The sequence below is a fragment of the Sparus aurata genome, chromosome 8 (assembly GCF_900880675.1).
Source record: "Sparus aurata chromosome 8, fSpaAur1.1, whole genome shotgun sequence".
In the NCBI taxonomy this organism is placed as follows: Eukaryota; Metazoa; Chordata; class Actinopteri; order Spariformes; family Sparidae; genus Sparus; species Sparus aurata.
The window spans coordinates 30,917,117-30,933,248 of NC_044194.1; the positions used below are offsets into that span (position 1 = coordinate 30,917,117).

General features: G+C 39.5%; 1 protein-coding gene across 5 annotated transcripts in view; it reads left to right on the top strand.

Moving 5' to 3' along the window:
• Positions 1-16,132, top strand: part of ndrg4 (NDRG family member 4) — a 69,944-nt gene that overhangs the window by 26,039 nt on the left and 27,773 nt on the right. For 3 of the 5 annotated variants that reach the window (XM_030426413.1, XM_030426414.1, XM_030426415.1), the window contains 2 exons: positions 5,329-5,419; positions 9,250-9,417. In XM_030426413.1, the coding sequence (XP_030282273.1) occupies positions 5,329-5,419; positions 9,250-9,417 (259 nt within the window). The remainder of the gene's footprint in view (positions 1-5,328; positions 5,420-9,249; positions 9,418-16,132) is intronic. The other 2 variants (XM_030426416.1, XM_030426418.1) reach the window with 1 other exon arrangement.

The following is a 16,132-nucleotide window of genomic DNA, read 5'->3' on the forward strand; positions in this document are numbered from 1 at the left end:
TGACTTTTTACTGTCAATTTTGATGTAAAACAACAACAAAAAAACAGGCAGGCACTGATTCTTTCAAAGTTTCTTTCAGAGAATCTCTTATGAAGATAGTAACACGTCTGAAACAGCAATGACAACATAAAAACTGACAAGTTATGCTGAAAAGAGTTGCTAGTTAATCAGGACTGATTCTGGTTTTAATGTGACAAATCAGCTGGGATGCTCAAAGTGACAAACCCAACGTGTTGAAACTACTGTATAAACATCTCTTCAGTTCCCCTCAGCCTTATAGGGCATTTTAATCAAACATCCTCATCACTAAATGACTAAATGGGTTGATTGAATGGAATGGAATCGTGTATATCACCGTTCCCAAAACAACATGTAGCGCACCAGCGGCAGGCGTACCACACCATTGCTGTGTGATTGCAGAACGGTTAGGTGTAGGTTTAGAAATTGATTTCTGATATGGACACCTCGACGAGCATTACCCTGCTTATACCATGGTCACTTGCCTAAGAGAAAAATATTAAGACCATTAACGCATATCTTTGCAGGGTTTTGAAATTAAATTATAACGTTTTTCACAAGCAGTAACTCTTATGTAAATCTTGTAAGACTTGTTTGTTACAAGCACCACCCTGTGGCGTTCACATGTAGATGCAGGACTACATTTTCTGTTGTAATTAAGATATTCATATTTTTTTCAAGCGTGGAGGTGTCTTCAGTCAGCTGATGTTAATGCCACCCATCTTAAAAGGCTATGGTGCATTCATTTACTGGAACTACTCGTGGGGTTCAAGAGGTGTCCATATATTAAAATTTCGTTGACACCCTCTAGCCAATCAGAACTGAGTATTCACCCAGACCATGGTATAAGTTAAAACATGGCAGGCACACATCTTTAAATAAATTTTAACTCTTCTGTGTAGGTAGGAAATGTTTTGTAAGTATGTTCACCATATCAACTTTATTTGGTGATTATATGCTAATGTGCCGTGCTGCCCCCAAGTGGCAACAAACAACAATCCAGGTTAAAATCTAAATTTAACCTTGATCTTTTCAAAACCTTTTAAAAGCGTTGGACGCATGAACAAGGCTTTTCAGGATGATTTGAACACGTTGCCTACTTTGGAGCTATATGCACCAAGGTGGAATTCAGCTCATTTGGATACCTAGACCAACTCCATCTCTGCCTCAAAAGTCACCTTGTGTCTCGTTACCCAGCAGTGACACAGATGAGTCACATATTCTCTCTGACAGGTGGAGCTTTAATTAAAAAATCTGTCTTGGGATGATGTATAATTCTGAAGGTTGATTTTCCCTTGTAAGTAGTGGCTCTGACACTCTAGGGTCACACACACAAACACACACTTAAGGGCGACTGTTAAGTGGCATCTGGGGTTTGTCTCTTTAAGAGTGTCTGATAAAAAAAAACTGATTATGCTGAACAACTGCCAGCAAGAGGACAGAGAGAACAGTAGAGGACAAATGAGTTTGGACAGAGAGAAAAGTGTTGGAATGAGACAGAAGAGAAGATACAGAGAGGTGTTGTGTTTACTGTTGATACCACTGTCAAGGTGTTGCAAGACCTTTAAGGGTCAGTTACTCAAACACCAGAAAATGTCTAACCTACAGAGATTGTTTTGAGATATTTCCCTCTGGATGTCTCTTACTGCCGCAGTTCAGTGGAAGTGAAAGAAATGTTTGTGCTGCTACGTGTCTGAGTGTACCTTTGGATCATCAACAGTTTTCTTTAGGAGAAATTAGAAAGAATGGTTCTAATTAGGGCTGTCAGGCAATTAAAAAAAATTATCTAATTAATTACAGGATTTGTAATTAATCAATCTAATTATTCGCATTTTAATCTCATATCTGCTAAAGGTACCCAAATAAAGAATTCGAATTCTAGGACATTACAAAATTGTATTGCATGACTAATCAATTGAATACACTAAGAAGAGAAGATCTGAAATCCACATTTTTATTAGTGAAGTGCGTTTCATAAATAAAATTCAAAAGAAAATGGTCAAGCACATCTCAGCAAACCAATTAGGCCAGGTGCATTATTCAAAAATGCAATACAAATACACTTAAATAAATAAAATTCAGAAATAAAATAAGGGTGAGTCTCAAATAGGCAATTAAGCAGACTCTCAATTCAAAATACGTACTGAAGCTGACTCAATACAGCAATTCAAAATGAATACCAAAGCTAACTAAATATGGCAATTCAAAATGAATAGTAGAAGTATAACACGCCTCTAAATAAGGCAAAATCAAGAACAAGAAGCCAACAGGCACCGCGTTCTTGTTGATAGTCCCCTTCTTCGTACGTTTTATAAATAAACTTGCCGTTCAAAGGCCCTAGCAACGATGTGCTCGCCTCGCTCCCCTGAGTCGCATCCATGTCTGTTGTCACCCTGCTTTGACTAGCGACGCGGGTGGGAAGTGGCTAACACGTCCGGACAAGTTCCTTGGTGCTAGTGCTACCATGACGTGCCACTGCCAAGTAGCCTACAGGTCATTCAATGGGCCAAATTTAAAATGCTCGTGCTTCGAATTGCCACTCAGAATCTCAGAATTAATTGCGTTAATTTTTACAACGCGTTAATTTGCAGTGTAATTAATTAATCTAATTAACACGTTAAACTGACAGCCCTAGTTCTAATATAATCTGAACATATAAACAAAAATCCGTCGACTGGATTGCTTGCTGGCTAGCATTCGCTAAGGTATAAACAATAACCTCACAGCAACTAATGATTTGATTAGTACCTCTGCAATAAAATGAGAGTTAAAGTGAAACTCTCGCCAAAAAGCAACCATGGCTTTATTTGTGGTTGAATATGAGTCAAACCTTCGTGCAAAAGCATAATTACGACAAAAGAGGCACTTTTAAGATTTACCGTAGTTTCGTTTTCGGGCAAGCTAATTTTAAGTGGTGTGCAGGGGCACATTTATGCTAGCATCAAAATCGCTATTTTTAAAACACTAAGAAGGCTCGACACAACATGAAACTTGGCACGTAGTATCACCAGGGTCTCTACACATGAACACGACCATTGAGAACATTGTTTGTGCACACAGAGTTTACTTAAAAGAAGGTTTTGCAAATTGCTTTTTAATTTGAGTGGTAAAATCTGTGCTGGTTTCAATTTTAGCTGAAAATTGAAAACTTGACAGGTGTAGCAGCAGTAATGAAGGGAGACAGTTCTTATCAAAGGTTCAGTTGGAGGTATTTCAGAGCAATTACCATCATTTACAGTCATTTGTTGGGCAGTGTTTCTTATCTGAAGATTTACTCCCATTATTCCTTAAAAGTAGTAGTCCCTGGGAGTGTAATGTAAAAAGAAAGGTGGTAATTTGAAGTAATGAGTCCAATTGTACCTCAGTATCAGATGTACGGATATTATTAGAAGTTACATTTAAATTGTCTGTGTGTGTGTGTGCGTGCTTTTTTGTTACCTATTGGTGACTGTCTCTGGTGTAAACACTTATCATGTCAGGACCAATCGTCCTTATGGGGACCAAAGACTGGTCCTAATGTGGAAAAATTTGATTTCTAAGGTCTTAGTAAAGTTTAGGGTAAGGGTTTGGGTTAGGGTGTTTATATAAATGGAGTCACCTTGTATGTGTGTGCGTGTGTGTGTGTGTGTTTGTCGAGTGATGTTTGTGTTGTGTTCTCCTGTGTTTCAGCGTTGGTCAACTGATGTCATCATAGAGCAGTGTTATTGCACAGACACAGTCTGACCCCACTGTGTGTGTGTGTGTGTGTGTTTTGATGCATCAGTGTACATCGGTGTCCTTGTGTGTGACTGTGTGTTTTGGCTGTGTGTGTTTGTGACCTCAAAGTTTAATTAGGCCTTTGTACAGCCTCAGTCCTCTTGTTATCTTTGGGGCAGTAGCCTGTGTACTTCTCAGCGCCAATTTTTACAGAGTAATCTCGGTCAGTGAGCTTTTATGTCAACTCAAATTTCGAGTACGTCTTTATAATCCTGCAAATTAGAGAAGGAAATCACTTAACTGCCCCCCTGAAGATACTGTGCTCTGAACTTTTAAGAAATAAAGACCACTGGTCAGTTTAAACTTCTCTGTTGCTTCTCTCCATTATGGATTTCTGCCCTCAGGGGCTGATATGAACATTCTAGTTGTTGCTGTTTAGTGGATCTAACTCATTTCAGGCCTGCAGGAAAATAACAAAAATTGCTTACTTACTTAATTATTACTGTATTGTGTGTCCAGACAGACTCTTTGAATTTCTAGGAATATTAAAGGTACCCTACAGAGTTTTTGACCTCTAGTTTTGCTTTAGAGCAATGTTTCTCTGAATTGTGTGTAAAACATGGTTATGACCAAGGTTGCAAAGCACTCTCCTACTTTTTTGTGTAACAGAAACAGCCCATCTCTGTAATATTGTAAATGATTTAGCCTAACTTGACATCTAAAGCATCACTACTGTATGTAACATATGTTGCTTTTTTATAATATCAATTTAATTAATATTAGATATTTTAAGCTACACACACACACACACATAAAGACAAAATGATACAGACTAATTAATACATGTTAAGTTAGACAAATAAACTGGTCATGGTGGAGTGTTGAGGATGAGCTCAGGAGTCCCACAGCCTGATGAAAGAAGCTGCTCTGTAGTCTGGTGGTACGGCAGCAGATACTTCTGTATCTATTGTCAGACTGCAGCAGGGTGAACAGACTATGGCTGGGTGGGTGTTGTCTTTTAGTGTCCTTTGGTCTCTGTGCATACATCTTACTTCAATGATATTACTGATGCACTGATGCCCAGTATTGTTAGGTGGTTTTAATCACCCGCTGCAGATTTGACCTGTCCTGGGCCTTGCACGATCCACAAACTTGGCATGAGAATTTCACCTTGTTGCTTAGAGCCTTGTCTGAGCTTTCTTCACCAGGGTGGTGCTGTGTGAAGACCATTAGAGGTTCTCTCTCATGTTAACTCCCAGAAAACTCCTCAGCTCACCTCTATCTTGATTCCATTTCCTGTTTCCAGTCAGTGTCTCATCTGTCAGCTGCTGAAACTATCTCAGTTCAATACAACATTCAATCAGGAATCTGATTCCTTCCATAATTTCACAATGTGAGTTTGTGAAATGACTCCATGAAGGACTGCCTCATTCCATTTAATTGAACTGAACTGCCATCATCATGTAAGAAATAAGTACCACCGCAAAAGCGATTTATGTTGTTTTTTTAAGGTCAACCACAGCCAGTATCATGATGCATGATGAAATGATAGTGTAACCTTAAATGTGTGTGTGTGTGTGTGTGTGCGTGTGTGTGTTGCGATGCTGATTGCAGGTTGCTGTCCAGGATGGCGGGGATGAAGGAGCAGCAGTTCACAGAGGAGAAGCCCCTGCTGCCGGAGCAGCGTGGAGTAGACTCAGACATGGTCAGTCCACTTGCTTTTCTAACTGTGTGTGTCCTCCGAGCCATTAACCCTCTTGCTTGGCTGTTCACAGGCTGATCAGCATTTACAGGATGAACAACTCTGAAAGTCTTGGTGCCGCCTGGTGCATTAAGATGGAGATGCTTGCGCTCATTAGCTGTGATGGCTCATAATTAGACAATGTGCTTGTTTACCAGCGGAGGAGGAAATTAATGAACTTCATCCAACCATGACGCTGATAACAGCGCTATGAGAAGATGAAAGCTCATTTAAACTGAGAAAAGAGTGGTGGAGCACAACGAGGGAGAACAGAGCAGGGAACAGGCAGTGGGTGGTTACATAAAGGCTACTTATTCCAGTCCACTTATCCATTACCTAAGCAACAGGTTGTGGCTGAATCCAGGGCTCTTGAATGTTTGAGAGTCACTTGTTGCAGGAATGTTAAAAATGGTGGAGACGTGCCAGATCTACTTAATGGAAAAGTTGAAGTTGAAGAGGCCAAATTTGTTCCTGAGAAAGACTCCTTAAACTTTTCAAACTGCCTTTTCTTAGTAAGGTGAGTTAGTTAGTTTATGCTGCCTGGATGGTAAAGAAAAGGTCAATTAAGGGTGCTTGACCACAGAGTAATGAATGGTGGATCAGAGTGGCCATTTATGAGGAGGCTGGTTTTTTTACTGTGGGAAAAAAACAGGCAGCCAAATCTTAACAGAATAGCATGAAGACAACATATTGAAGAACCACAAAAGTGAAGCAGTATTGTGTGTCAGACAAGCTACTAATTTCTTCTTGAGGCAACGATTGATGCCACTGGCCAAATCCAGACACACCTATTGACCCTACCTCCAAACCCTACCCCTGTATTTTGTGCTTTCAAGTCTAGGGGTAGCGTAACCTTAGTCTTGTTGGGACATGGGTCGGGTGAAGTGATAGTTTCCATCTATCATGCTCCTTTTCTTTGTCTAGGTTTGCTGATTCTTGGCAACTAACTAGCTAACTTGCTAGCTAGCTAACTAGTTAACATTACATTGTTGTTGCTGATTTGGCCATTACAGTCCTGCATTTTGATGTATTTCAATGTTGCATTCTTCCCTTTAATGGTACATTACACCCGAAATGTAGCACCTTCACGACTGTACATTCCAGCCGTGAAGTTGCTGCTCCTCCAGTGTCAGCGCAGCCTGGCAGGGAAGGAGCTGGTTGGTACGGTTAGCCTATAGAGCACAGCTAGTGGCTAGGTAATAAAGCGGTGTTCCTTTTTATTTGATGACGTGATGATGATTGATAGCGTAAATGGTGAACCAATTGAGAACATCCATGCTTATCCATCTCAATCGGATAGATAAACAATAACAGGGAAATGGCATTGTGATGAAATTCACGATTGCAAAAGAAACTATGAGAAAACTCAGAAACTCAGTTGAAGACTAGTTGTGCCAGTGTGGTCCACAAATGAATATATATATATATATACAGTGGGTCAGCTTTTTAGACTCAGGAGCTTATTAGAAGTAGCCTCAATATGCTGTGCGTCAATTTGAATGACTAATTCTGCTATTGATCAGCTCATCTAGCAAAAGATCATTAGGCCTGTTCATTATGCTGCTGCTTGTAAATTATCAAGGCCATCGACTGCTGCCACATTGATCCAGTTACATGTTTGCGTAACTCAACAGGCCACTGGCTTAATTTTTCTGTTAGAGACGACTTCAGCTGAGAAACACATGCATTTTTATCTCCTGCCTCTCTCCTCTCCCATCTCATTTCAAGTGTGCAGCTCTGTTGTTGTGCAACAGTGTATTGGTGACCTTTAAGAGCAGTTACTGAGTGATTACCTCCTGGAATGAAAAACATGAAAAACACAAAACTCTTGGTGTGACTCATTGCAACTCATGTTGGACTAATGCTGCATTCAGTTCAAGCAGGCGTTTTATTTGTTGAAACTGATTTAAAAGTTCAAGAAGTCAGGAGTGAAGCCTTTTTGCTCTCAATCAGCTTCATGCTGATGTACACTTCAAACAACAAATACACTTACAATTGGAATTTTCCTATCTTTTCCATTATATTTGAGCATTAGTAGTTATGATCACAGGACAATCATTCATTTTGGGTAATTTATTTAAAGAAAATTACATAATTTATTACTAAGCTTGAGGTTATGTGGAAAAAGTCAATATTAAGACAATTTAAAGGTATTCTAAGTGTTTTTTCAGCACTAGTAGCGCTAACCTGACCTATTTACATGAATGTACATGAATGAGTTAGATTCGTCTGTCGATTTGCTGTGTGCTGTTGTTTTTATTTGCATGACCTCTGAGGAATTGCACTGACATTTCATTGTACACCGTGCAATGACAATGAAATGCACTCTATTCTATTGTATTCTATTCTATTCTATTCTATTCTATTCTATTCTATTCCATTCTAAAGAGCAAAGTTCTTCCAGGTGTGCCACAATTTATTCTGTATCAGTTATAATAAAAGGACACAAATCCCACTGTTGGTTTCTTGCCCTTGCTGATGCATAGTTGGTGGAGGTATGAAGTGCAGCAGTAGTAGTTTTTGACACAATGTTGTAAGCTAACCTGGAAGTTAGCATTTACCTGGCTCCCTTGAAAAAGCCTATGGGATTGTTGAATTGGATTTAGGATTATTGCAAAAAATAAGGCTGGTGGGAAACACAAGTTCATGATACTCGCACATTTTATTCATGCAACTAGAGTAAATGCAACTAATGTAGCCTAATGTTAGGCTATAAGCATCACAGTTGCATGTCACCACCACTGAGAGTCGTGCAACACTATACTTGACACACTTTACAATAACTTGATCAATCTACAAGTAGTAAAGTAAGAACAGTTTCCAACAATAGCCTGTAAAAAACACCTTTTTTAAGACACATAAATGTTTTAAAATTCATATTTGGGATCTTTACGGATAGATTTTATGTTCTAGAACCAAGCATGAAAATCTTGGGTGTGTTACAGACCAGTTCAGTTCAGTAAGTGCAAAAATGCCAACTTATTTCCAGGTTAAGGACTTGTTCCTGTGGCACTCCATATACCATCAAATGTAGCAAAGCACAGCAAAGGCAGTGAGGAAAAACACAAGGTACATAAATACAGGTAACAATGTTTCAAAGTAACCATGGCTTTAGTTACTATTAAGGAATCTGAGGTCTAGTCCTGCATTTTTTCTTATAATATTTTTTCACCAGATTTGTAGCAACCTTATTAAACATTATTAATTCAGCAACACAAATATGTCATAGGAAGATTTTTAGCCTCCATATATTTAAAATGGAGTATCTGATAATTAAATAAATTATTCAGTATTTCTCCACAAGACATTTATTGCACTGAGAGCACTTAGACCACCATGTTGGGAAATATAACTTATGAAAATATAATTGGAATAACTGAATATATTGAATATGAAAAATTGTACTTATGACCTGAGCATGTCTAAGATTCTGGCTACAGCCCTGAAAATAACATGAACATAACATATTTCAGCCTTTTACACCCAGAAGCTCACATTTATTTCATGTGTTTTCTTTTTATCATGAATGAACCATCGTCCTGGCCTAGAGTTGCGTGGACAGCTTAATCCATCAGGTTTCTCCCTACAAGCTCTGTTCCTGTTAAAGGAATGCTACACATCTTCAGTTTGACCTTTCTGCTGACGCTGGAATAGAAATGAATCAAAGAGACTCCAGGAGTTTCTTCTTAGGAGCTTTAAAGGTTTAGAGGATCACTGAGCGCAAAAGTGAATCATATATGAAGTGCGACGCATTTGTATGTTTACTATGTTGCTGCTTTGTCTCTCCAACACAGCAGGATAAAGGAGAGGAGGCATCGGGGGGGTTACCGTGCCCCGCAAGCCCCGCCAGCCCTGTGCCCCCTAACCAACCCCCTCCCCCCAGCCGCCCCACTCACCGCTGGCATGTCATCGCACGGCACTGGCTCCGCCAGACCCGCCGTCGGACCAGCGGGGTCATCCCGGTAACTACCAGAACAACCAGGACAAGCGGAAACATGTGACTGCCAGAATATTCAATCAAACACACACAGCCAACAGGGAAACACAGCGTTCAGCTGAGTGGAAAACTGTTTAGAATATAGAATGGAATCATTAAGCCAGAATGAAAATAAATTACAATAAAATCAAAGCTTTCCAGAGGACCTGCACATAATTTTAGTTTTCAGTTGTATCTACACTAGCGTGACCAACAGGAACTGCTGGTAAGTGCTGCAAGAGGACACACAGTGTCTGTGCAGTGGTACTGCAGTAAAGCTGTAGGTTGTACATGTCACAAAAAGGAAGATTAGGAAGAATTCATCATTTAGTAAGTAAAATTAACAAAAATCTAAATATACTGTAAATAAGGAAAAAAGTAAAAGTCCTGCTTGGAAAATCTGATATATATAAATATACATTATTTTCAGTATACAGAAGTACATAATGTAGGTACTCATTGTGCAACAGATTGAAAATTGAATTGATTAATATTACTGATATATTTACATGTAATCTTGAGACTAGTCAAAGTAAATCTACTTTCTACCTAACTTATAAATGGAATCCTGGGTCAAAGACTCTTTTATGTCAAAGTGAAAACAGATTTCTACAAAGTAATGTCATCTAATTACAAATATATAATGTGAAATAAGTGATTGCATAAGTGTTCACCCCCTTCAAGTTAGTATTTAGCAGATATACCTTTGGCCTCAATCACAGCACTGAGTCTGTGTGGATAGGTCTCAATCAGGCTTGCATGTGTGGACACTGCAATTTTACTCCATTCTTCTTTGCTAAACTGCTCAAGCTCTGTCAGGTTGCATAGGGGAACCCTGAACAGCCCTTTTCAAGTCTGGGCACAAATTCTCTATTGGATTGAGGCCTGGGCTCTGACTTGAACATTCACCTTTTTGTCTTTAAACCATGTCTGTGTAGCTTTCGCTGTATACTTTAGCTCATTGTCTTGCTGGAAAATAAATCTTCTCCCAAGCCACCTGGTGAAGAACCCGGGCAGCAGTTGTTGTATACAGAGTCTCTCTCATGTCAGCTGCTGAAGCTTTTAACTCCTTCAGAGTAGTCATAGGTGAAGAGAAAATCATGGTGGCAGAGAGGTAGATGTGTGTTCCTCAGGCTCCCACAATGTTTCAATCACAACCTAATTGCAAAGCCTCTCTTTAAACATAGCGAAGTGAAATGTGATAGCATTTTTTTCTTTTTTGTCTAGTACAAACTTTTTCATGCCAAGATAGCCTTGAAATGTCTCAGAAAGCCAAAAAGGAGGCCAATAAGGACGATGCCATCACAGCTGCCCCAGTTGCTAACATGGCTGCACTGACCAAGCTACTGGAAGAGCACAGATTAGCCCTCTTCATGGAATTTAAGTTGGCCACGACACCACTTCATGTGAAGCTGGAGTGTGTGCAGGTAGCAGTCACAAACCATGGATATCACCTGACCTCCCTGGAGGAACAAGTGACTCGGAAAAGTGATAAAATGTATGGAGGCTAAACATGCAGCCATGGAAGATAAATATAGCAAGCTAAAGGCTAACATATTGATCTTGAGTCACACAGCTGCTGTAAAAACATTAGAGTAGTCTACCTGAGTCAGCTGATTGTCCACGGGATTCCTCCGTTGAGGTCTGGACATCGATCGAGCCCACAGAGCCCTATCTGCTAAACCAGCTCCAGGGGCAAGGCCAAGAGCAATAATCTACGAGGTTATGGAATCATTCAAGAATCAATCAAGAGGGCGGAAAGAGAAGAGGTGGTCTATTCTACCAAGGGAAGCAAGTTGCGATCTTCAAAGATAACTGTCCCGAAGTCACAGAACAATGCATGGCATACCGGGAGGTGATGTCCACTCTGTACAAACGGGGTCTTAACCCATCACTCCTATATCCAGCGAGGCTATGTATCATGACCAAAGATGAAGGGAGACAATACTTCACATCGGTGGGTGACCACGATGGGAGACCACTCCTAACTACAATTCAAATGTAAAACAGACTACTAAAGAACAAAAGTATGTTCTATGGACATGGGGAAAAGACGGGGAAACTATTAGCTAATGTCCTAAAAGGGAAAAGGACTAAACAGCTTACAACAGGTATTCATACAGAAAATGGAGATGTAAGATGCTAAGATCCTAGTAAAGGTCTTGGCACACAGATTAGAGGACATCATCCCACAAAAAATACCTACTGATCAGATCGGCTTTGCTCAGGCCCGACATCCCTTTTTCAGTGTCCAATGCCTTTTCATCTGAAAATGTCTCTGAATATATTGTAGCCGTAGATGCCGGAAAGGTGTTTGATTGAGTCAAGTGAAGGTATTTATTTGCAGTCTTGGATAAAATTGCTATACACATCTCCGACTACAACTGTTCAGACTAGCGGTTCATTCTTGCAACCTATTGCCCTCGCACACTGAACTCGCCAAGGATGTCCACTAATTCCAATCCTCTTTGACTCAGCTATTGAGCCCTTGCTATTGCTCTCCGTAGTAATGTAGATATTGCCTGTATCCAAAATAGTGGTCTGGAACACAAATTATCTCTACATGCAGATGATCTTCCACTATATCTCAGACCCAGCAACTTTGCCAGCAACACTGTCTCTAGTCACTCAGTTTGGTATAAGATGAACATGTGCAAAAGAAAACTGTTTCCAATAAACAATGAAGCATGCGACCTGAACTATAGTAATATACCATTTCAAACTGAAGAAAGACAATTCACTTATCTGGGAGTAGCAGTCACATGGCAATTTAAGAATCTTTTCAGAAAAAAATGTATGTAAAAATATCATTACAACAGTGGTCCCCCCTTACCAGGATGGACATCTCCAGAGTCAAAATCAGGTCGGGAGGGTTCATTTCCAGCATTCCTCTGCGTACCACTTAAAGTGAAACTCTTACCAAAATGCAACAGGCTTTTTTTTGTGAATGTGTATGAGTCAAACCTTTGTGTAAAAGCATAATTACGATGAAAGAGGCACTTTTAAGATTTACCGTATTTTTGTTTTATGGTCAAGCTTATTTTCAGTGGGAGTGCTACGGGCACTTTAGCGATAGCATTAAAATCACAATTTTTAAAACACCAAGAAGACTCGACACAACATAAAACTTTGCTCAACAACTCACGTTAGCAGATGTTTCCTCCACTCAACGCTGTCCTGGCAGCGAGAAATATCGATCTCAGAATGCAACGTAACATGGACGAGAGTTAAGGTGGACCGCTCCTAAAGCTTAGTTCCATATAAATGCACGAATAATTATTGTTTTGTCGTTAGTGAAAAACAATATTGACCTTGAAGTTGAAAAAGGAGCCTCATGTAAGGAACAATACTAAATTCAAAAGCCGGAAAAGTCTTGTGAGATATCGCATGGATAGTTGTTGCCGGAAGACAGTAGTGGTCCACCTTAACTCTCCTCCATGTTACGTCGCATTCGGAGATCGATACTTCTCTGCTGCCATGCCGGCTGCGAGCGGAACAAGCAACTGCTAAGGTGAGTTGTTCAAAAACTTTCTTTTAAGCAAACTCTGCGTACACAAACAATGTTCTCAGTGCTTGTGTTCATGTGTAGAGACCCTGGTGATACTATGAGCAAAGTTTCATGTTGTGTCGAGTCTTCTTAGTGTTTTAAAAATGCTATCGTAAAAGTGCCCGAAGCACTCCCAAAAAATTAGTTTGACCCGGAAACAAAAAATACGGTAAATCTTAAAAGTGCCTCTTCCATCGTAATTATGCTTTTACACGAGGGTTTGACTCATATACATTCACAAAAAAAAGCCTAGGTTGCATTTTGGCGAGAGTTTTACTTTAACCACCCTTTAACCATAACAATAGAGAATCCAGTTGTGCGTCACACCCTGAAAATTTGGACTTAGTTCAGGACAACCTCTACAGATACTCTTTTGAGCCCTGGCTCCCCTAACTATTACTTCTTCCCATCTCAACATAACTTAATTTTGTTAAGTTATTTAAGTCAACATAACTCCTTGTCCAAAGCAACTTACAGTAATCCATACATACATTCATACACTGATGATGGTGACTGCCATGCAAGGTGCCGACCAGCACATCAGGAGCAGTTTTGGGGTTCAGTATCTTGCCCAAGGACAATTCGACATGCAGACCAGGGGAATAGAACCAGGGACCTTCCAATAACAAGACACTGGCTCTACCCTCGAGCCACAGTCGGCCCTGCATTCCTGAGCCACAGCTGCCCCTTTGTTCAAAGACAAACATTTTATTTCATTCATGCTATTGTTGGATAGATATAAGTTACCAAAAACACATTTCTTACATTATTTACAGATCAGACACTGTGAACGTTCGACTTTACCTAGCTTTCCTGAAGAGCCAGCCTCTAACCCTATTCACATGTGTCTTTCTTTTCACCCACTATCTAAAGGCGCATTATCCATGTTATACCAAAATATTTCCAAGCTGGCAGATTCATCTCTGGATAAGATAAAAACAGCCTGGAAACAGGAAATAAGCCTTAGATAATCTGATGGTCAATGAGACTCTATTATAACATCAGTACACAATGCAATATTTTGTGCAAGACACTGCCTAATGCAATTTTAGATAGTTCATAGGGATCACATGTTTAAGGTTAAGCTATCTAGCGCAGTTCTAAAATTCTCAAATGGAAGGATTGCTGCCCTGCCAAAGATCAATCAGTTGCTCCAGGATATAAGGAGTCATAAGTGTCCTGGGAGCCTCCATCACTAGTCTGTTTCTTGCACAGTCAATCAGTTTGTGAGGACGTCCGGCTCTAGGCAGATTTACACATGTGCCATATTCCCCCCATTTCTTAATGATGGATTTAACTGAACTCTGGGGGATGTACATGACTTGGGAATGCTTTTGTATCGATCCCCTGACTTATACTTTTTAAGTAACCTTTTCATGGAGCATGATGTCATTTTATCCAGGAACACTGATTAACCAGTGAATGGACCTTCAGACACATGTGTCTTCATGCTACCATCCCTTTAGGGACATTCACTACACTCAGGTGAACTCCATTTCACTTAGCACCAATTGACTGGACCTCTGTTGAATTTGCTCAGTTCCTTAAAAAAATTAATTGACAATACTTTGTAGAAATCTGTTTTCACTTTGACATAAAGGGGTCTTTTTTATTGTGTAAATTCTCCATTTATAAAAGCAATAAAAGGGAAAACATCTGAGGGAATACTGAATACTTTTTGTACTGCGCTGTATATATATACATATATATATATATATATATATATATATATATATATATATATATATATATATATATATACATATATATATATAAATATATATATATATATATATATATATATATATATATATATATATATATATATATATATATGTATACACACACATATATACATACATATACATGTGGCAATATCAAAGCCTTCAATATGATGCAAACATGCTATTGGGTATTTTGCTAGAAAACAAGTTGTTTTTTGCCCCTCTGGGTATCTTCATTCATAGCATCTCTAGGATCAGACTTAATCAAGTCAGTCCACTGATCCTCCTGGACCCAATTAATTAAAATAGAGCCATGGTAATTGTGCATTGAAAAGCCTAAAATCTGGGCCAAAATCTACATTCTTGAAAGCAGCCTCCAGACACTGAGACTCTGAGATCAGCGACAGTAGAAACAGATCACAGCGGCAACTCAAATGTTACTCAGTCCAAAACAACTCCACAGCAGAGCCATCATGTCAGTGCAGAATGTCCCTCTAAGAATAGGATCCATTTTTCCAAAATGATACAAGCCAAACATAGATGCCACTATCTGAAGAGTGCTCTCCCTTCTCACTGAGCTCAGCTGCTGCACATCCTCTACATGCAGGATCACTGTGTGCTAGTAATAAGAAAGAGAAGAGTGCCACCTGCTGGTCCGACCATCGTACTGTAATCTCTGCTTCCTTTGAAAACAATGATCCATTTGCATGAAATCCTCAGGAACTGAAGCAGCCCTTTAAGTTGCACATTTCAGTGGAGATGAGAACTCAGTTTATTTGATTTCTTCCTCCTCACATCTTCAGGTGCTCAGGTGAAGATACAGTTGCATACTGTACAGTCAATATTATTTGAGTTGTCATATTTTTATAGGGCAGCTTCAGCTCCTGTTGTTTTTAGTGACATTTTTATCTCTCTGTAGGTGTGTCCCTGACCTGACTCTGTTCACTCATTAGAGAGTTCTCCTGTCCTTTCTTTTCCAGTCTTCACTGATAATAACTTTGTGTGACATGTAACTTTCTTTACTCTTTTCCCTCACATTAATCCACCACTGTTCCTTTAACTATGTATGTACGGTGTCCATCTTTAATCCTGTCATAATTTCTTTCAGCAATATCTTCAGAAATCCCCACATGAACTCACAAACTAAGACCTTACTTGTGCATGTTTAACAAGGAGGCAGTGTGGAAACCATCTGTCTGACAGTTCTGACTAACCTCATGTGCATGTCCTTAATTTCTTTGTTCAGATTTGCAGATGTTCCTGCTCTGCTCTGAGCCTTAGAAAGGCAGCAGAGCAGGAATAAGTTCTCAAATGACATGTGCTGAAATAACACAGGTCAAGAAAGGTAAACTTTAACTGCTGTGTTGAAAAATAACAAACGTACAATGTTTCTCTTAAGTATGTGTCATTTTCCAGCACATCAGTATGTA